A 22924-nucleotide genomic window follows, 5' to 3' on the forward strand; every position below is an offset into this window, starting at 1 on the left:
ACACACACAGACAGTCAAGGACAGAGTGAAGTAAGAATGTGACGCAGGATTCCACCAGACCCTTGAGAAGGAATGTGGAAAACTCTCTTCACCAGACACTGATAAACAGCAGTGACCCCACAGAAATGTTCCCCTGTCACTGTAATATCAGGTTAACACAGCTTTGATCACAGAGAGAGAGAGAGAGAGAGAGAGAGAGAGAGAGAGAGAGAGAGACGTCATTCATGTTCTCTTGTGTGTGCAACAAAAACTGGGAACAACTTCCTCACTTAATGGGAACGTCTTTGTGGAATTTTCTTTCTCCACACAGAGGTGGGTGCAGCCTGCAGCGAGCATTGTCATCCTGAGGAGGAGAAGAGTTTGTGAATGACAAAACTCTAGTGGCTCTCTGCCAAATCCCTCTTTTGACAAATGCTTCAAACGTCCCACGCCGACAAGTTGGTGTGAATAGCAGCTCTTCTTGGCAGAGCTCACCCCCCCCCACACACACACACACCCTCTACCCCTGGGCCTGATAATATCAAAGAAAGCCCTCGTCCCTCCCCTGAGACAAAGCAAAGTCTCCATTCATTTCGCCAGCTTTCGGAACAAAAACAGACTTGTTGAGCCTCCTATTTTTGGGCTCGGCTGATCACTGTTTCCCATTTGTGCCTCGGCATAGGTGTACGCCGTTTCCTTTATTTAATCATCGTGCTCATGCTGCTGGACAGATTGAAGGCAGGCGGCTGCCTTGTAATCTCCAATCTGTGTGATAGGCCACTTCAAAGAGCAGACGGTTTGGTTTAGGAGGAGAGCTAACGGGAACGGGCTCCCCCGCGCGGGGGCCAAGGGCAAATCCACCACCATCCAAACAAATACAAAAGCCAGGAAAGGGGGCGGTCGGTATGGGGGCGGTCGGTATGGGGGAACATTGACAGCTGAGCCCAGCTGCACTGTGTTTGGGATGAGGGTCTGCCAGAGGGGAGAGGGCAGAGCAAAGCGAACAGAAGACGAAGAAGAGCGGAACAAGACTGAGACGGAGGAGGAGGAGGGACGAGGGTAAATCAGAGTAACTGCCCGGCTCCGTCTGCTCCATCCCTGTCCATTTGTCCGTCCCGCTCCCTCTCTCACTTTATCATACACACACGCACTCGCACAGAGAACCAGCTGGAGTCCTTTGTGACTGCATCACCATGGTGACACATAGCAACATGAAGTTTGCTGGGAGGCTTGGAGTTTTACCAGCAGCAAGCAGGGGGGGAGCTTCTGTCGACCATTTGTTTACCTTGACAGGGTAAACTGCAGCTGCACTGACACCCACCTCACCACCAGCCAACGAGAACACACAGCAGGAAGAATGGGCCACAGAACCTGGAGCTCTAATATAAACACCAGGTTATCTGCATAGAGAGAACAAGGGAGCTGCAAATGACTTTTTAAATAATGTTTCTTGCCCTGAAGCTTCAGCTCTGTATAGTGTTGAACTCTACAAACCTGTTTGTCTTGGATCCCTGTCAAAAGGCTTGTCACTTAGTGTCTGCAGAGACAGGGTCACGAGATGAGAATAACCTGAAGGATTTAAACTGGGTGACGTTATGTTGCCCTTGTGAACAACATTGCAAGACACATCCACAACACGGCCTCCAGTCGGACACTTTAAATTACTGTCAGGATGATTTTCTTTAATTCCAAAAAGTTTTGTGCTTAAATAACTGAAGGGATCATATAACAATGAGCTAATGTTGCAGAGACGAAACAAACCCTGCACACACCACATACAATAGTGCTTTACAAATCCTCTGAGTCACCTGAAAGTCTCACAGAGACCCTCATGTTCAGTGGACGACTCTCAGCCAGGAGAGGTCAGAGGTCACCAGAGAGGGTTTCTGCTCTCCAGATGCCTGAACTCTCTCAGACACAATAGCTCACTGTGTGTGTGTATGTGAAGGTGGCTGTCTACAGGGCTTTTTAAAGAAGTATATTTAGCACGTGCGAGTGGGTTCTGGTGAGAAAGTTTTCTGCACAAACAGAACCCGAGTCGTAAACATCCTGCACCAACTCCTGCATCTAAATGGATTTTTTTGTCTTGACTTAAACATGAGGATGCATATCAGCACCAAACATTTGTTAAATGTGCCTCTGGTGTCCTCGGGCCAGCAGTGCTATCACCGCAACTGTGTGCTCAGTGTGCCCCTTTTGACAGAAACCCGTGTCAACAGTGGGTAACTGCTCTGGCAGCCTGCGTCTCCTGAATCACTAGATAAGAGCGTGTTTACAACTGTCAGCCGCCGCTAAATCTGGCAGGCAGCTGCTCCCTGTTAGGCAACAGACTCACTTCTCTTAACCCACTTTCCTGTGTTCCAAGTTCAAATAGAGAGCCTGGTTACCTGCATTCCTCTTTTATTGCCCCACGCTCTCTGCGAACTGTCAATCAGTGACAGGCAGCGAGGAGACATGCTGAGAGTTAAAAACGCCAAGGGGGCGGGGAGATACAAAATCGAAAGTTCATTTTCAAAACAGTCTTTTTAGAGTTCACATTAGGTTCTTTGTTCAGTATTTGTTCTGTCTTTATTAACATCGAGCACCTTCATCTTATTATATACACCTTGGCAGAAATCCCTCCAAAATATAAACGTTTAATCTAAACTGTGTAACTGTGCACTTCAACACTGTGAATTATATGACATTTACTGCCGGTATAATTATCCAGGATTCAGTATAAATATGTAATCCTGAAGTTCCTCCATGTACAGTACTGAAGCATGGGGCCTAAGCTCCTGAAGGGAGGGGTGGGGGGGTTCTTATTAGAACGGCCCTGTGACGGCTCCAAGCCTCTTCCATTGTTCTCTGCTGCTCCTTGGCAAAGGGCTTTACCCTGACTAGTCCACGACCACATGAAGAGACACATCAGTCTTTTGTTTCTGTCAGAAAGACCTGCCTGCAGGGGGCTGAAAGAGAGAGAACAGTCACTCGGCATAAAGGCAGAGGAGTTAGGAGGGAGGGGGGGGGAGATAAAGAAACAATAACAGAGAGAGAGAAGTGAGAAGAAGGGAGGTGAGGGGGGGATGGGGTAGAGAGAGAGAGAGGGGAGGGGGGGTAAGATTGCCGTGCCGTTTCCTTCGGTTCCTGTAAATTCCATTTGCTTCGCTGGGCATAAACCTGAGCATTAGACTAAAGCTAACACACCCACACATCTCACGCATGCTTTCACTGCACTCGTTTCCCACAGCGTTGCTCACCGAGCGGCTGAGACTGAAGGAGCAGTCTGACTCTGCCGGGAGGAGTGACACATCGCATGTGCCGACAGTGACAGCATTGGCAACTGAAATGAGTGGTGGCGTACCTAAAGAACAGAGTCACGTATCCTGGGGGGGGATCAGTTAGTCATTTAATGAAACTAGATTTGTGACTGAGCAGTGACTGGGTCGACGTGAATCTCAGAATATGTAACTTGTGAAAGTCGAGAGCACAAAGATAGACAGTGAATGACAGAGAGGCTTCATGGTGGCAGTTTGCGTTGTTAAGTGGATAATACAAGCCACTTAGTCCAGTGTCTGCTCGACTAAAAATACCCACAACAACACGGCAAAGTTGCCCCCACACTGTTTCCGAGCTTTTAAGCACAGCTGCCTGATAAAACATGACAGACGGTCCACGAGAGCTGAGAGTCTGTGAGTTACGGCCGAGTACAGGAAAACATAACCGCAGGCCTGGGGGGTAATGGACGCTGGGACGGAACAGCAAAACACGCTGGCAGACAGACTCGGCCTTGAGTGAGAGGGCTGAGACACAATGCCGATGTCATGTCATCACACGAAGGATCACCGCTCGCTGCAGCTGCTATTTACATATAAATGCAGCAGAATGTGGTCAAAAGTTCACGTAGTCAAAGAAGCTAAACCGCTGCAGGGATTGAATCCAGAAGTCATAACTTGAATGACTGGGCACTAAAGGAACAGGGTGGCAGTTTTTACAAGCGCCTGAGTTTACTCTTCCAGGAATGCCGTGAAACATCAGCGTCGGGTGTCGTTTCACAGGCCTGGGCCTTTTCTTTTTTTTCTCCGCTCTCCTCGCATTCCTTCCCCCTTTCCCCCTGTTTGACGTTCTTTGTCCTGACCACTTGCACATGGAGGGGAAAGGAGACACTGGCGGCCTAATCCACCGCCAGAGGCATGCTAAAGCCATCTGGGCCCAAAACCAAACGTCAGGCCTTCCGCGTCTCCTATAGGAGGAGAGGGGGGGGGGGGCGGCGAGAGGGAGATGGAAAAGTTAAGGGAGACGGAGAGGTAGGAGGTGCAACAGGGGGGATTTGGAACAAGAACCAGGCTACACTGACGCATTCTGTCTTTTGTGGTTTCCAGTCCTGACCCTCTGACCCTATACATCCTGTCGGAGGAGAGGAGGGGGCGGCAGAAGAAAGACGAGATGGCAGCTATAGGCACCGGCTGCATGTTTGTGCATCTGTGGGTCCACAGTAATGTGCAGCATGCGTCCGGATAAACAAACATATCTCAGAAGATATTGAGCCTGAGTCGTCTCTCAGGTGTGATTTTTCACACACCCTCTTTCCTGTGTGTTTACATCCACTCTGCAGAAATTGGCAGGGGGGGGGGGGGTGAAACAATGGTCTCTCCAACATTCCCACTCTCCTGCTGAGAGCACTCGTCTGTCTTCTGCATTCCTTTCCCCATTCATCTCTTTTCTCTCTCTCTCCCTCTCTCCCCTCCTGGACAGAAAAAAAACTCCTGCTATACTCTTTACACGGGGGAGGGGTCCGAGTGTGCTGTCTTAAAACCCCCTCAGCCCCCTTGAACACAGCCCCCCCACCCACCCTAGTCTTTCCTCTCCGTTTTACTTGGTTAGTGAAGCAGCAAAGCTCAAAGAGAGAGAGGGAGGGAGGAGAAAGAGGAGATGCATTCTTTCTCTCCCTCTCGCTGTCTCTCAGTGTGTACCAGGGGTGAGTTGTGGCTTATTTTTAATGACTGGTTAAAAAAAGGAAAGAAACGAGGGAGGGAGGGCTGGGTCTCTTCCCCGCCGGCCACTTGCACACAGGCTCAGTCTGACACACACACACACATACACACAGATTACTGTAGCTGAGTCTGGGACTTTCACAGAGAAGTCTTTAATTTGCACTAGGGCCTGGCCTCCCACACTGCACAGCCCAAACCACCCACTTACAGCCGAGCACCATTCCTCCGAGTCACTCCAACGTGCTCCCTCCCCTTCCAGGGCGAGCGAAAGCAACATGAACTCTCCACCGCACAATTTAGCTGTCAAGAAAAGTCTCAAAACTTTCTGCAAAGACAACAGAGCATGTGTTTCTCCCAGTGAGAACAAAAAAAACCCTCCTTCCATCTTCCTCGGAGGAGATCTGATTCAACCCCTCTTATGTTTTTCATTCCCCCAGGGCTTTGAGCACGCGGGGCCCTGCCCAGCTTTAGCATGCAGGAGCCATGAGGATCATCCACAGTCAACGCTGAGGAAATCCTTTCGGGGCTTTGCTTTTTCCTTTGGTCTCTCTGATGCCAAAACACAGACAGGAAGAGCAAAAAATAAAAAAAAGAAGGGAGGAGAGGGCCCTACCTGAGAGAGCAGCCCCCCCGTCCACCTGATCTAACCTGTGCATCTTGACATTTTTGGGGGGGAAAGTATTCCTCAAGGTAAACCACAGATTTCTTCAATTTAACAGGAAACTCTCGGATGTGTTAGCTCTCTGCAGAGAGTGGGGGAGACAGCGGGAGAGCACTGCCGCAGCCATTCTTTGTCTTTGCCGTAGCCCTGTCAGTTCCTCCCTGTGCCTCTCTCTCTCTCTCTCCCTCCTTCTCCTTGTTTATCAAACTGAGAGCAGGACGACAGGACTGAATGACATTCTCCTGCTTGCGCTTCCTGTGTCAAAAGAAATCCAAATGCCCTTCTTCCTCCCTCAATGGCTATAATCAAAGCATTGCGGGCCATAACAGGCCGGGGACCAATTAAGTCGTAAGTAAACACAAACACCTAGCAGCCGCAAAACCAAAGCTCCAAGTCCTGCAGATTTATCCTATTAACTTTTATTCCTCTTTAGAGCAAGTACAGGCAGGAAGTTGACGTCTATTCAGGTCATGGAAACACACAGTGATTGCAGATGAGTGACACTGTGATGGAGCACTTTCTGTGCAGCTATTCAGCAAGTGCCTACAGGTGCAATTCATCTGCATAGGTTACTTGTGATCACGGGGGATCTGAGCGTCGTATTACACATAATTCGGGCGAAATTAAAATCTCAAGAGGCCGAATGAGATTTCACAAATGTGACTGGCAACAAGAGTCAAAGCAGATGAGGATACGATGACATCTAGTGAAAGATTTTATATTGCAAGGTGAGAATCTATCCCCTTTTGTTGCCCACATTTGGATAAACCTGATTTACTTTAAATTCAATTTGAAATTTGACATTGGAGCAGAAAATCCAATTCAGCAGGACTAAAGAGGCACAAACAAATTAAACAGATGCTATAAAAGCAGTGGAAAAAAGCAGTAAATCACATGTGTGAGTTCTGAACTAAATTAAATCCCCCTGTTTATCCGATGACTAACCCTCTCTCAAGCGGTACAAAAGTGATGCTGAGCGTTTTTTCCCCTCGTGTCAATGAAAGAGCGACAGTGCAAGTTCCCACTGGTTCGCATTCTCAGACGGTCGTGACAGGATGAAGTAATTACTGAGTGGCTGACACACCAGCATGGTGAGGATTTATCTCCTCCAGGAAGAGAGATAGCCAAATCACAGTTTACCCACATCGAGCTCGCAGCTCGGGCTTGATCCCACAGCTGCGTTATACTGGAGCCACACACACAGACACAGTGACACCGTACAGTCAACATGCATGAGTGTGTGTGTGTGTGTGTGTAGGTTAAGGTTCGGTTGCCAACCACAAGCAAGAACGGCATCTTTCTCCTTCCTATTCCACATGTATGCTGTGTGTTACCACATGCCTCGACCCAGCCCTCGTTTCCTGTCAAACACACCTACCAGCAGCATCAAAGTCAGGGCAATGACAGTATTATGCAGAGGTGTGTGAGTGTGTGAGAAACAGAGAGAGAGAGAGAGAGAGAATAGAAGACAGATGACACCAGAGTACTGTTTAATTTACATCCCCACCTTGAATAATAATTCCACCTTGGAGACTGCCACTTTGATCCGCTGACACACAGGTGTATTTCACATGCACAGGCATACGTTGCTAAGACAAGCTTTATCTGTCCCTGTAATTAACGCCAGGGCAGGAAACAGGAGAGAAAATCTGTGTGTGTGTGTGTGGGGGGGGGGACTGAGGAACATGGCAGGGGGGATTGATGGAGATACATTCCTGCGCAACCTTGTCAGTGATCCTCTTGTGATCTCATTGGCTCAGACACATCAAGCAGAGCGTGGATGTCAATCATGACTCAGGGGAACAGCATCACACACACTGATGGCTCACCTCCTCTTCCTGTCCCACACAAACACTGATATTGTTGCTACGAGCGACGGTGTAACGGGAAAACAGTAAAAAGTGACCAAAGGACCTGAGGGTAACACAGCAACCAATCACAGTGGTGAGACCCGATCAGGCTTTGTTCTATAAGTAGGGACGCGGCTCCCTCTAGTGGGCAAAAAGTAGGATTTAAAAAAAATAATTATGAATTTTTATTAGGATGTGAAAAAACTGGCAATACATTAGTATATAGCAAAATAATGTATCATGAAGTAACAGCATATCAGTTTTCATTAATATTATGGTCTGGTTTAATGGTGTTGTTTAAGATATTTGTTTAATATTCTGCACGTTCACTCAACTGTTCATCACATTTCAAGAAAAAAGCAGCAATATTTCTTTCTATTTGGTATCATATTTTAAATGTAATATTTAGTGATTATATTCTTTGACAGACCGATGTTTTCAGTTTACTGAAAAAGTATATTTTTCATTTTTGTGACATTCATTATTCTATTCTATTCCATAGTATAATTCAGAATAAGAAAAGCAGATGTGTTGTGCTATCTGAGTGATGTCAAAATTAGAACTGAGCAAATTTAAGAAAGTGGATTTTTTTTCTACTTTTTTTTCAGTTTCCCTGAATGACTTTAGTCTTACTTCAGTAGGAATCATTCTTCCTGTTTGACCTATGACTTTCCCGTCATCACATTTACTGTAAATGCCTCATACCTTCACCTGCAGAATATAAGTGCGTGTCTTTCCCTTGGCGAGTGTTTCATCAGCTTATCTTTCATGTGATAACATGATAATGACTTCTCCAAAGACAGAGGGGGGGGGCTGCTGAAGTCTTAGCACCTGACGTGAGAGAAAATATGACTGGATATTTGACAGCGATCACTGGGGAATGTAATGTGACAATACAATACAATATATATATAAAACCTTTGGGTGGATATGGATATTAATACTCTATATGCCAGTTTTTCCCACAAGATTAATGTATTACTCTTGAGAAATGTATGAAAATGTCAAAAGAGGCCCTGTCCCCCCCTCCAGAAAATGTCATGAAAATCGATTCTGTAGGTTTTGCATAATCCTGCTGTTAGTCAGACAAACATATCTGCTTGTCAGAGGTAATTATCCCGTTGTTTTGAAGATGTTATATTTCCACTGTTCACTCGGTTGTTCTTGTTCTTGTCTTACTGTTTGTACTGAGGGCTGATGAGTCAGATGTTTCCCCAAAGACATAATAACAGTGAATCAGAATAAAAAATAAAAAATAAAAAATAAAAGGATGTCAAAGCAGGAGGTGAAATCTTACTCAACGTGTTCCCTTCCTTTTGTTTCTTCACGAAACACACTGGACTAAATATAGCAAACAGTAACTCTCCTCTTTGAGACGATCCTGCCTGCAGGGAACAGTCATTCCTGGAACATTTTGTAGCACAACTGCTTTAAATGCCAATGCATTTAAACAGCTGGCTCTTCAGTAACTGTGCCCCTGAGGAAACATTTTTTCAGGACGTGTTTTTAGCCGCTGCTTATGCGTTGATACGATTTGTGAATGAAACTGAGGGAAACTAATGATCCCACGGGGTAAAGTAGGTGCAGCAGAAATAATGTGATTCCACCGGAGAAAGAAAAATGACTTCACCATATGAGCATATAAGCAGAATATGAAGAAAAGCAATAAAAACATAAAATGCTGAAGTAGAAACTGTTTTAGCACATTTCAGGGAAGTTATTGATTTATAGTGCAGGCGGTTGTGGGTGTTCATGCCAAACACCATTTATAATTAAAAATACTATATATAATAATTGATTACACACTAACGCCCTCATAAATTCAGTTGCTTTATTTCTTGCATAATGATTAAGTGTTGGTGAATAAAACCTTCCTGGATCAGCTGAGTCTGCTCTAACTCACACTCAGGATGCCTCTGTCACTTACATGATACCAACAGGAGCCCACATGATGGTGGCCTAGTTGGATCAACAAACACGCATGTGTGTCAGTGGTATGTTGATCTCAGCAGGGTCTCGGAACTGGTCTGAAAATAGAGTGCAGGAAGCTGGGAGGAGAGTAGGAACGCAGCATAGCTGACACCGGTGACGTGCATGAGCCGAGGTGTGGGCATGACTCACTGAAACGCAGATGGTCAGTTAGAAACGCGAGGGCCACAGACTGCTCCTCTGTCACACAGCCGGGCGTTTGGGGCCCTCCGTCCAACCTATCAGCCTCGAACTGGTGAGTGGTCTCTTTTACCCATAAGCCCTCGGGGGGAGGCTTAGCAAACATAACCCAGTGGCCTTTGGGTGATCGCTCAAACCACCACAGAAGTCTTGAGATGAACTCTGATTCCCAGGTGACCCTACGTCTGACCTACATTACTGGACCCAGCAGCAGCATGTGTCCGGACGCTGTGCCAGGCGAAGGCGGCGTGTGATGCAGGCCACACCTGTCACCCACCGTCCCCCGACAGAGATATAAGACCGAAATAGAAAAGAAGCTGGAAGGTGTTCAGCGTTTCCCCAACCACTGTGAGCGGAGGGTGAAGGGGACAAGCATTAATCTCAGTGTTGTTGTGAGCAAACTGGGATTAATGCTTTGTCAGAGCTGTCATCTCTGATGGACAAGCTTGTCCCACCCAGGGACAAGGTGTCACAGGTCGCTCCTTCCTGCAGCTGTTACACTGTTTAACCAGCAAATCTGCACTACAGGCAACTCAGGTTCAAGTCGCTTAACTGTGCAATCCCCCATACTGTAAATACTCACAGTGAAAATATTCTGCTTACATTGAATATATTCTATTTATATTTATATATTTCTCAGTTTTCTTATTACTTCTACTGATGTCTAATTTTCACCTTGTTCTTTTAAGCTGCTGCAACACAGAGAAGACTAATGAAGGATTATCTTAGTTTATCTTAACTTATCTCGACCTTATCTTGTCCAGTTGTCCAGCAGCAGAGGGCGGAGCAAGTTTATTTCATAGCCGTTCGTTGCCATGTATGAGTCCACAGAAGGTTAGATGTTTAAAAAAAAACAACTTTAAATGATCTCATGTCATTTAAATAAAACTAAATCCAACTGTTTAGTTTAGAAATATCACAATGGAACTGTTAAAATGTAATCTATACACATGCTGTGTGTTTTATTAATCATCATAGTTCTTATTTAATTACCCCATCATTATAAATGTAGTTCTTATTTTAAATAAACTACTTTCAGAACATTCTTCCATTTTCTACTGAAGCATGAATAAGCAAAAAGCGATATAAAGCTAATCAGGACAAAAACACCACTTCCGGCTTAAACCTTCACAACAAAGGTCAGTGACGAGCTTTAATGTACACTAACACGGATGTCAGCTACTTATATTCAACCATAGACACACTTGTGATATTTGTTAAACTATAATAAAACATATCCGTCCAATACGACGTCGTTTATCGTTTTTTTTTGACAGCTGGATGCTTGTTGCCCGAACCCCAGCCGAGTTTCACATTTTATTGTGAAGGCCTCCTCGCCTCACTTCCTGTCTTGTGCAGCAGCTTCACCATCACAAACAACGGGAACATCTGCAGCTCGTACTCACGCGCACGGATCCAGATGTCGCACATGTCGAACAGAGCCATGAACCAACAGTGAAGCATGAGGACCGAGAGTCTGCAGAACCGAGCCGAGCCGAGCCGAGCCACACCAGTCCTCCTCTGCCCCTCTGATACTGGATCTAATGTCAGGACGTGGACGCGCCTTGATCACCCCCCCCACCCCGCCCTGCACAAACACTGGGTGGGACACTGACATGATGAAACTCCACTGTAATAATAACTTTCCCTCATGAGCTCTATTCTGCTGGTGGATTCACGGTATTAACAAATATTATCTCTGTGGCCTAAAGGTATGATTTAAAAAAAATATGTATATAAAGCCAGTTTGTAAAGTTTCTTGTTTCGGTATTTGCTTTTTGCGTTCAACACAAAACTTAAGTTTCTTGATTTAAAAGAGAATTTGTAATGAAAGTTGACTAAAACAGAAATAAATCAAATTTGTAGGAGAAAAAGGAAAAACAGTTGAAGTTTACTTTTGGAACTTTCTCAGTGAGCCAATACAAATAAAAACAGGATTTAAAAACTACAGTACCATGGAGTGATCTACTGTGTGAGTACACTAAATAAATATGTTTTAAAGGCATGTATGCACAAACACATCCTGCCAAACAGACATGTGAATCATTAACCGGGCTAAAGACTGCCACCCTGTGGCTCAGCGAAGAATGGTGTGCTTTGGAATGAGGATTTACATCAATGGTGCAAGGACAAGCTTTACTTATTGCAACCTTTATATAATAAAGATGACATTTGTTTTATAATCAGGTGATCACCTTGTGGGGATCAATACATAACAACTAAAAACACCAGAATCTTTTTTATTTAATGTTGCAGAAAACTGATCTCCGGTCAGATTTCATGGTCTCCAGTCAGATTTGAGCTCATCTCTCGCACCAGTCGAGCAGATGGTCAGATCCACAGTAAGGAACAAAGAGACTCAGCTCAGTGTCACCAGGGCCTGAATCTGTCAGACCTGATGTTTCCTCAGGGGCCTTTCACCTGCGCTGCTCCTCAAACCCACCTGGAGAGGAGACCCTCTCAAAACAAGTTAGCCAACACACACACACGCACACACACACGCACACGCACACACACACACGCACACACACACACACACACACACAGGGCCCCCGAGCAGCATTTTCTGTCACTTTTATGACACATGAGTCACCCTGACATATGACAAACAAACTTCAGCCTCCTGGAAATTCTTGCGTGGGCTAGTGGAGGTGTGTGTGTGTGTGTGTGTGTGTGTGTGTGTGTGTGTGTGTGTGTGTGTGTGTGTGTGTGTGTGTGCCTGATCCTGATCCAAACAGACTCCAGCGCTCTGTATTCCTGCCACTTCTGTTTAACACAGTGGGAAACCCAGAGATATTTATTCTCACGCGCTCTCTCAGAACAGAAGTATTGGAAAAGTGCCAGTGATGGCAGTGATTGTTAATTGGGTCAAGCTGTCTGATAGTTTTCATCCACCCACTCACACAGCCACTGTAGAAGGACGAGGGCAGAGGGGTGCTGCTGTGTCACACTGAGCCCCTGGGGGCAGTGTTGTACAGGCTGTGTCTCTGCTGTGGTGGAATACACAAAAGCATATGATTTAAAAACACACTGCTGCGAGATTTCTGATTTTAAATCTGCTGATGTCAAATATTTATTTTAAGGGATAGTTTGACATTTTGGGAAAATACTCCCCAACGTTAGAGTCTATTCATAAGACTGCTTCCATGGTGTTCTACTTCCTGCTGTGGTCTGAGCGCCGAAGTCTATTCCTCTTGTTCAGAATAAATTCATTTATATTCTAATTTACTCCTTCTCATCTATTGATTTATAAGTCTCTCCTGATTTAAAATACGAGTGAAGTGAATCTTAAGTGAAAATGGAATATGACGTCTTCTTGCAGAATCTTTATAAACTTGACCTCCTCACTTTTTCTTCTGTTTCCTGACATCTGCACTTATTTTTCTCATGATGATTATATAATATTTAAATATCTATGTTTTACTGGCTCTCAGATAATCCCTGTTATAAAGATGACCTGAATAAATGCACACATCATTTCCCTAGTGGTATTAATTCAATCTCAGATATATAACCCTATACACCTTTGATTACAAATTTCTTCTTTCATATCTCATTTCCCCAAAATGACCTTCTAGAACTCTACAGTATGAATCTGTACTATGACCTTTTTTTATTTTGGTTTCGTACAGTAAGAGCAGATGGAGAACGGTGCCCACGGCGGCGTCAGAACATGAAATGAAGCGGTGGCTCTTCACCGAGTGTCTGACGAGACCATCAGCAAATTGAGCCACAAGCAAGCCTCAAACGTTTACTTAAGGAATGCTTTATTGAGCGCAGTGTCTCTGTTCGGGGCTGCGGGAAATTCACAGCCATTAAATAAGACGTTGTCTTGTAGCCGGTTAGATAGAGCTGCAGGAGGAGAGCCACTTTTTTATTTTCTCTCCAGCCAATCCCTCTGCACCTCCGAAAAACAGATGCTGGCAAAATGAGGCTGGATAATTGGCATCAAGTCAGTGAAGCAGGCAAAACGAGGTTTAGAGAAAGAACAAGAGAAACTGTGGCACATTTCCTCGACATAAGATCTGAGTGTGTGTGTTTGTGTGTGTGTGTGTGTGTGTAAACTCTAATTGAAGTTAAGTTCCTCTTCTTAGTGACACAACAGGTTTGAATCACCCACACACACACACACACACACACAACCTCTGATGTGAGAAGGCTGCTGTTGTGTCTATGATGAAGCACAGGGAAGAGGTGATGGACACGTTAACTGGAGAAGACGTGGGGTGGAGGAGCTGGAGCTTAGAGGCAGTACAATCCGCACATTAAAAGATTGCTATGGATTTTCCCGAGATTTAGAAAGAGGATCTGCTCAAGATTTTGTTAAACCGATCCAAAGGAGCTGATGTCTCAAGGCCAACACGCCTATTGGGGGTGACGGTTCTGTGTGTGTCTGTGTGTGTGTGTGTGTGTGTGTGTGTGTGCGTGTGCGTGAGAGGCTGCATGTGCAACAGCGACCGAAGCCTCTTCATGTTCAAAGAGACAAGATCAAAGTGCGGCCCCTTACTCCTGCCCCCTTCCTCAGGATTAAAAAGATCATCAATAATAATGGGCTGGAGCAGAGCGATGGGCAAACTGGAGGGAGGTGCTGATAGGTCGCTCCTCTCTCTGTGTGTGTGTGAGTGTGTGTGTGTCTGTGTGTGTGTGTGTGTGAGTGTGTGTGTGTGTGTGTGTGTGTGTGTGTGTGTGTGTGTGTGTGTGTGTGTGTGTGTGTGTGTGTGTGTGTCTGTGTGTGTGTGTGTGAAGTTTAAGTGGGAGCACAAACCATAAGTGTGGGACTGTTTTTCAGAAGCTGGGGCCTGAACCATTCTTCAGAAACATCATGAAATATTCTCCTCAACTACATCTTCACTTCTCTCTTTGGTGTCCCCGTCGAATTTCTAGCAAAATGTATGACTGTGTACGTACGCTTCTCCTGGCAGGTAGTTACCAGGAGAGAATCATCTTATATAATGTATATGAAATTATATAAGACGTTCTGTTCAGGCCTGTACATTTGGAGCCATTTTTTCCCTGTGGGTATTGTGGGGCCGCAGTGAGCAGAGCGAGCGACGCACGGTGATGTTACTGCACATCTCCATTATGGGAACATGTTACGAGACGTCTACATCATGTTGGGAGGGAGGTAGCGAAGGGAGTCGCTCCCGTGTTTATGACCTGATGAGGTTTCGCATCGTTGAGCAACTCGTGATGGTCGCCGCCTGTCACATCGTCCTTTTCTCTACCGCTGCACATTCTAGTTTTCATACTGTGGATCTGACCTGATCTCAAAACAGACTGACATCAACAAACACTAACAACAGAAAGAGACAGAACAATACGATGATATGCTTGAAGTTTACTTCAATACAATGTTGAATGTTGCAGGGTTTGACACAGGGACTTTCAGAACATACTGTGCATCTTTAATAAAGTCCTGTAGCTATTTATTAGCAAAGGTTTCAATTAACTATCATTTTCATTATCCAATAATCCGCAGAGTCCGAGGTGGCTGAAAATCCTCATATTGGAATTTTGGGATTTTTCTTTTAAAATCAAGTAAAATAGTTGCAGATTGATTTTCTGTTGATTGACTAAGTTAAAATTCACCTGTAAGAACGATTCAGGCAGGATGACGGGATCCGAGTTATTGTTTTTCTTTTCAGATTTCATTTAGCTCTAAATGAAAAATACATAATCTTTTAGTAAAATAATATATATGTGTAATATAAGGACAGCAATTATGCATATGGACTTGTTTATGTGAGTGGATGCAACTGAGACATTTAGAATATCCAACAGAAACGTTATGTCATATTATTAGTTTCTCATAGTTATTATTTGCATTTGTTTGTAAGAGCAGCACCACTTTGTGTCTATGATAATTCAGTAGTAGTATTCAGATCTGCAACCCAATTATTTATTAAGAGTAAATAAGTATTAACAGCAAAATGCATATAAATACCTGTTACGAAGAAAAGACAACATTGTGACTGTTAATGTAAAATCTTAATCAGCAACTGCAGTTTATAGTACAAACTATACTAACTACAGCTGTTAATAACAAATATTGGAGTAAATTGGAATATTTCCCTCTGGAGAAGTTAATTATGGTTTAGTGGCGTTAATTAAAGGGTCCTCCACTGCCTACGGACCCGGTATCTCACACACTGTTCTCACACTGTGAGAGAGTGAGAACACACCGTGCACTTGATAAACAGGTGGAGGGGTAAACGGTCAGAATATAGTCGGACTGAGATCTTTCCCCCCTCTCCCTCAAGTCTCTCTTTCTTCCTCCCCTCTTCAATCACACTCTTCCCCCAGGAGGAGAAAAAGGAGAGGGAGCTAATTAATTACAGTGACTGACGACTCAGTGGTGAACATCCAAGGAGGTGAAGAATTGTGCAGCGGTGTAACTATGACAGTAATCTGAATCAATCCTCTACCTTCACGACCAACCGCAGCGCACCGCCTCAGAACACACCACTGTAACCCCGCTCGCCCTGTTCTGTAAGTTTGAGCCGTTTCCACGATATAATAAGGTCAGCAGCAAATGAGGGTCAAAGGTCAGAGGAAGAAGACAACAGCCAATCACAGAGAGGTATGAATGCCGGCCAGGAGACTGGTCACAGCAGCATAATGTCAGATCATCAGCAACCACAGAGCAGAGGGATCCCTCCTCTCTCAACGTCCACTCATCAAACAACCAACTCAGGAGCCAAAAAACAGATGTTCGTTAACTCTGTAACAGTACATGACATTTACCGAGATAATTACTGACTGATATCAACATCTTTATCAGTATTTTTGGCCGTACAGCCCAAATGTGAGAGACACAAGACAGATGGGAGCAGGAGAACGAAAGTACCTGAACCATGTGCAGCAGCAGCGGAGCTAGAAAACCAGAGTTAAGTCCCTACACTGCTTCATCTGATAGATGGTTTTCATTATCTCTTCCTTCCTCAGGGGAAGAAGCTCCGACCGCCCTTTCTCTTGATCTTATCAGTCTCCTGTTATAGATCAGTAACTACCACCGAACAATAGAACAATCAACTCAATTCTCCATTCCCCTTAATTGTATTGTCCGCTTGAACTGCCAATAAGATGTTTGATTGTAAAACGATTGGGTGCAACTTTAGATTTTGACTCAATTTACTAACTGGAGACGGACGTCATAGTCGAGAGTCAGTTGAAGCAAATTTTAAACAGCATTAAATAAATGTTTGCTCTGAGTCAATATCTTTGGATTGATTGAACTAGTTTTGCCATCCTTTCAATTTGCAGTAAATGTGTTTAATTAGCCGCCTGTAGCCTTGTCAGCTAGGTTTGGGGAAACGCTGTCGTTTAATTGGCATAATTAAAAAGGAATGGAGGAGAAAGCCACTGTGCGTCAGGCGACGATGACTCAACGTGCACAGTGTAAGGGAATGACGTCTGGATTTGCATCGGGGAACACAGAGGCACCCAGCGCTGGATGCCAGCACCACTCAGCATCAATACTGCATGCAGTGATGCTGGAAAGCCAAGCGCTCCAGACCATGAGGCACACAAGTGGGCTAAAATAAGACCCACTGAGCTTTACAGCCAGAATAAGCTTATGTGTGGAAAAAAAACAGTTCTGCATTCATCATATTGTATCTGAGAGGAAAACTGGGTCAGATGGATAAAAACGCAGAGGGTCTGGGTCTGAGTTTTCAAAGTGGAACAAGCAAGAAGTCAGTTTAACGAGGTAAAGCAAATAAAAATGAGAAAATTTGATTTGTTGACACTGTCCAATCTTTACGCAAGGATAAATCTCCCTGTGCAGTAACTGCAGCTCTAATTTATTTATCTTTCTCTGCTGACACTATACACATGCTGCATAAATTAAAGAGCACACATTAATTTATAATGCGCTGTGGATTATGCATGTTCACATGTTCATGAGCACAAGTGCATGTTCCCACCGACCTGTGCTGCTCTGGATGGTTCTGACCGTGGTGGTCGTGCGCGGCGGCGAGTGGCTCCTCCTGTTGCCCACCGTGACGCCGCCCTCCTCCTCCTCCTGCGAGCAGCCCTTCTCTATGGCACGCACGTAGCTGTGGCTCCGCATGCGGAAGCAGCCGGCCATGGGCAGGTCCAGGGCATCCACCGCCTGGGACTCCATCTCACTGAACACCGACTCACACACGGCCTCGATCTGCCCGTTCACCTCCACCTCGCTCACCTGCGGTGGAGGGGGGGCGGGGGCACAAGCAGACATACGGCAAGTGCACGCAAACACCCAGATGAAAAATAAAAACATCACACACACACACACACACACACAGGAGCAAACGTGACCATGCACAAGGAGAGACAAATGTGAAAAATAAAAATGCACAGGTGCAACATGGCAATTGACTATTTATGTTAGAAGTAAAAGCCAGAGAAGCATCTCTCCCCAGTTTAAAGCTTCACTAGGCAGGAGTTTTATGTAAAATCAGTTTCCCCCTTTTTAAATCATAGATTCAACAAATGCAGTGCAACTTGGAGCATGTTACTTCAGATTGGTCCGACTTCTACCTCCACGCCATCTTGTGAAACTTTAAGCCACATAGGAAATCTTGCAAACAATTAACAGAGAAATATATGGAAGAAAACTACAGGAGCGTCCAAGCAGTGCAGAGGGGGGGGGGGGGGGTCCCTGTGGGATAGAAACTTCAAACTACAAGTGTGGTTGTTAAAGGTGAGAAGAAGAAATTGTCAAAACTAGGAATAATGGGATTTGAGATGAGACTTGAGGAAATCTCACTACGTCATCGGCGAGTGCAGCTCGTGTTTCATAACAGGGTCGAAACAGGGTCTAAAGGAAGAAAATAAGAAAACTTAGATAAACTCTGGGGGCAAACTTGTGAGATGGATGTGTGGAGATTAGGATGAGTGAGGGCCGATAAACCTGAAGCTCCATTCCATTCCTCGAAGCCGCCTTCGCTCATCTGATCCAATTAAAATGAAAGTTGCAGAATGTCTGCTGGGAGCACAACAGAGGAATGGGATGTAGCCACGGACCAAAGCTGAGAGTGCGGGTGTTTGTCAGTGAAGTGTGAAACCAGAGACTGTGCGTAAAGATGGACGACATGACAGCTCCTTGATCGCCCCCTGGTGGCTGGCTACAGTGCTCCATGTAAGTGGATGCGACAAGGACCAAACTAAAACAACAAAGTTCCCCTTAAATCATTTTTTCTGAACTGATTGAAACGGATTTGTTTAAATGTTTTTTTTGTTGTTGCATCGTCCATCTTTATATTCAGTCTATGACTCAAACAAGTGGGAGTTTACGCTGAAGAGCTTGGAGTCAGAAAAGATTGTGGACCTCAGTTCAGCCCCTGATCTTTAGCCTCTTTAAACATGAGAGTGAGTGAGTGAGCGAGCGAGACAGAGACTCCAGCAGCACCTTTTTATTCAGAGGCATTTCTGTAGACGCCAGGTCCACCGTGTCATCGTCCCCTGGGCCTGCTGCACACCGGGGCTTGAAGGGACGTCTCAAGGGGCAATCGTTCAGTCGACGAGACGAAATGTTGCCCCTGGGCTTTGCAGAGGGAGCTCGCGAAAAGGTAAAGCTAAGCTCTCCTGTCACTCCACAGAATGTAGAGTGTGAAAAATCCTCAATATTCTGTTGAATAAGTGACAATCACACGCCACCTGCCACTGGCTCATCACCAGAGAAGCTAGTTCAGTTCTTTAAAAGAAAACTGAAAACATTTCTCTTTACTTCAGCTTTTAACGAGAGTCTTCTCTGTTTTTATACATTTTTTTAATTTACTTTTATTTTATTTTCCTTTAAATGTCATTTTAACATTTTATTTTGTATCTATATTGTATGTTAAGTACTTGAATGCGCTGAATTTACTGTATGAAAGGTGCTATACAAAGCTTATTATTATTATTATTATACAATTATTTGGAGTTCATCCATATTTCAGTTATTCATAAAATTCATATGGCTGCATCTCAATGTTTGTTTTTCATCTCTCACAAAGCAGATGCCTAATTGAAGAATCTTAAGCTGGTGGTTTTGCTTCCTAACGTATGGCGAGGCAGCAGGAGAACATTGCGGTGAAGGAGGGGACCTGCGATCGCACAAGCTCCAGATAACAGAGAGCAGACGAACACGCTAATTGGGGAGATTGGGGGTTTTCGTCATTCTTTGCCGGGTGGTGACCTGATAATCCTGTTAATTCAAGGCCTGAGGACAGCTACGGACGGGATTTCCTCCCCCTCTGCATGACCTCATTGGACATAACAGTAGAGGTACAGGGGGCGTGCGAGGGCCAAGGCAGGGACACTCGGGCCCCTAGGTGCCACTAACCTGGCTGATGGTGCTCATGGCTCTCATGTAGCTCTCGTTTCGCGAGCGGAATTTAGGCGAGGCCAGCAGCCCTGCTGGGTCCAAGCTGTCCAGACTCCTATTGATGGAAACCTCACTCACCGCCCGCAGGTAGCTGTGACTCCGGATCTGCAGCTTGGGCGAGTGCTCCGTGGAAATCCTGAAGGTAAGAAAGGGGAGAGAGAAAATATATATATGAGGGACAAAAAAAAGGAGCTTGGCAGAACGGCGAGAAACAAATCGAGAGGGAGACAAAGGAGCAGGGGGAAGAGATTAAGTGATAAAAAGAGGGTGAGAGAAGGAATTTGCAGAGTACTTGGCAGTGTGTACGAACTCAGAGATATGGATCAATCCACAATTGCTTCAGGAGACACCCTTATCTAATCAACAAGCACAGTACTACTGAGAAACACTCAGTAGCTTAGGGAGTCTGCCCTTGAAGCACCTTGTACTTTGTGAAACAGCGTACAGTGAGAACACACAGATGGAATTTCTTTCTCATAAAAAACGACTTACAAATCGACAAAACACACACACACACACACACACACACACACACACACAATTGCTTCCATCTCCAAGGAAGATGAATAGGTGTCTCATTAGCTCTCACCTGCCTCCAATCAGATCTCACAGCATGCTTCACACCGACGTGTCTGTTTGCAAAGTGTGTGTGTGTGTGTTTAGGTGATGCAGCAGTTTGGATTCTAGCTAAACAATCCATTAATCAGGGGGAATAAAAGCTAAAAAGCTGACTCATGCTCCTCTTGACAAACACGGTGACCTACTAAACCAACTCAGAGGGAACAAAGTGCAGCGAGAGAGACGACGCATATTAGAAATCCATCGTCAAATCAAAGTACAATTCAACCTGTATTTCACACCCCGGCTCTCGCCTTCTCACATGACATTTTATACACACACACACAGACACACACACACAACTCTGACTCTGCTGCCTCCAGGTCAGGTCTGCTTTAATTATGCATTTCCTCAAAATAGAGCATCGTTACCACAGCCAAGAAAAACAGATTATTCTTTCTTGGATGGAAGAAAGGAGAGGGAGGACAGTGGAGACAAACAGAAAACTGAAGGACAGATGAGCTATTAGCAATTTAATCATAGTGTAGTAAGGGAAAAAATACCTTTTATTTATTTCATATATGTCACCATGTTAACCAAATATAATGAATTGCTCCACATCAACTGACAAAATGGAGAAAACCCACACAGACATGAGGAGAACATGCAAACTCGACACAGAGAGAACCCATGTGAACTGGGATTCGATCTGGGAGCCGCGCTGTGAGGCAACAGAAAATATATATTTCCAACATCCAATCTATTGATAAAGTAAATAATTATATTTGTTCCACTATTCTATTGATATTACAACTAATGTTTCAACTCCAGTTTTCTTTTTTCGGTCTCGGTGCGTGTTTCATCTATTATTTCTCTTCTCGATTTTCCCCACACAGCACATCCCAATTTTTTTTTCTGGGGCACCGTACTCGCTTGATGACTGAGATGAAACGGTTTCATCTGTGAAGCCAAAAAAAGAAATCACAACGTATATCCTGAGCCTCGGAGATTTGTGTGAATCATCAGCCACCCGGCGTCTGTGACGGAAGAATAGAGTCAAAGAAGTATGAACCTACAGCATCGTCTCTATCCACTTCTGCTCTTGATTTCCCTGTAGAGCTGATTATAGGCAGCACCAGTGATTTATATTGTGGCAGCGTGAATGGCAGAGTCGGGCTGTAATCAGTGCCACCTATGGGGGGGAGGTCAGCCTCTCCCAGGGTGTCCATCCATGGAACAAGTGACATTAATGAACACATGCTCCTCTGTCAGTCAGGAATAAAGGCCATCTGAAGCCGTCTGTTGATTCCTGCTTCATAATCTAGATTCCTCTTTTTCATATCTCTCTTCTTCCCATTCTTCTTCATCTTCAACACGTTTTATCACCATGTTTCCTTCACCTCTTCTCCTCCGTCAGCTCTGTCCAATATCCTCTTTAACCCCGTCCTCTTTCTTCCATCTGTCACCATCCTGCCACTCTCCAAATAAAAGTCCTGAGAGCGGCAGAAAGACAAGATGTGAACCTATTAATAAATGTGTCTGTTCTCGGTGAGATATTAAAAATGACACGATAAAATCTAGGCCCCGGAATAAACTAATTTGTGGAAATTCGCTGTCGGTGAGTGAGGGAACGTAATTTTTCTTCTGAGCTTGTTTGTCTGCCAGAAATAATCCCCACTGCTTAAATGAGAGCTTTATCTATGTGTCTTAAACAGGAGGAAGGAGGTTACGCTCGTCTAGAAATACAATCGCACAGCTTCTCAGGAACGACTCACGAGGACAGAAAGAACAGGGAGTGGGCTCTGAAGCATATGGAACAACGAGGCTTATTATTTACACTCCAGCAGCACTGCGGTTGGGTCCACGTCATCAGCCTGTGATACCTGGGGCCAAATTCAAGTCATTAGTGGGCCCAGAGCAGCAGCACTTGCACTTACAGTACACGTGGGTGTGTGTGCACGTTTGTGCGACCAGCAGCAGCAATCGATCACAGCCCCGCTCCCTGCAGCACAAGACTTCTGCCCTCACAACTTTCACCGTTTCATGGCTGCATGAGGGAAAATGGTTCTACTGGGGGTGACGAAATATCAAATTAAGGAAGTTGTACGTGTGATAAGTAAAGTGGCCGTTCTAATAACACAATGCAACGAGGAGCAGAGTGACATCATTGCAGTGAAGTTAAACTCATTAAACTTCTTTTTTCGTGAAGATGCCACATCCCTACAGAGCTCAAGTCAGAAAACACTGCAGCTGAAATTCTTGGTTTTTGTGTGGACTGTTAAAGCATCTTCTTGATGGACTCCAGACTCTCCGAGCTACAGTCTAATGCAACAAGAATAAACTTCATGAGAATCTTCAACTAATAAAGCTCAACTCTTAACAA

General features: G+C 44.8%; 1 protein-coding gene across 12 annotated transcripts in view; it reads right to left on the reverse strand.

Moving 5' to 3' along the window:
- dlgap1b (discs, large (Drosophila) homolog-associated protein 1b) overlaps nt 1-22924 on the reverse strand; it is an 85426-nt gene that overhangs the window by 11973 nt on the left and 50529 nt on the right. For 10 of the 12 annotated variants that reach the window (XM_069512975.1, XM_069512973.1, XM_069512972.1 and 7 more), the window contains 2 exons: nt 19942-20119; nt 17562-17817 (listed from right to left, as the gene is read on the reverse strand). In XM_069512975.1, coding sequence (XP_069369076.1) covers nt 17562-17817; nt 19942-20119 — 434 coding nt within the window. Of the gene's footprint in view, nt 1-17561; nt 17818-18384; nt 18436-19941; nt 20120-22924 lie in introns of all 12 variants that reach the window. The other 2 variants (XM_069512977.1, XM_069512979.1) reach the window with 2 other exon arrangements.

Source organism: Paralichthys olivaceus, chromosome 17 (assembly GCF_024713975.1).
Source record: "Paralichthys olivaceus isolate ysfri-2021 chromosome 17, ASM2471397v2, whole genome shotgun sequence".
In the NCBI taxonomy this organism is placed as follows: Eukaryota; Metazoa; Chordata; class Actinopteri; order Pleuronectiformes; family Paralichthyidae; genus Paralichthys; species Paralichthys olivaceus.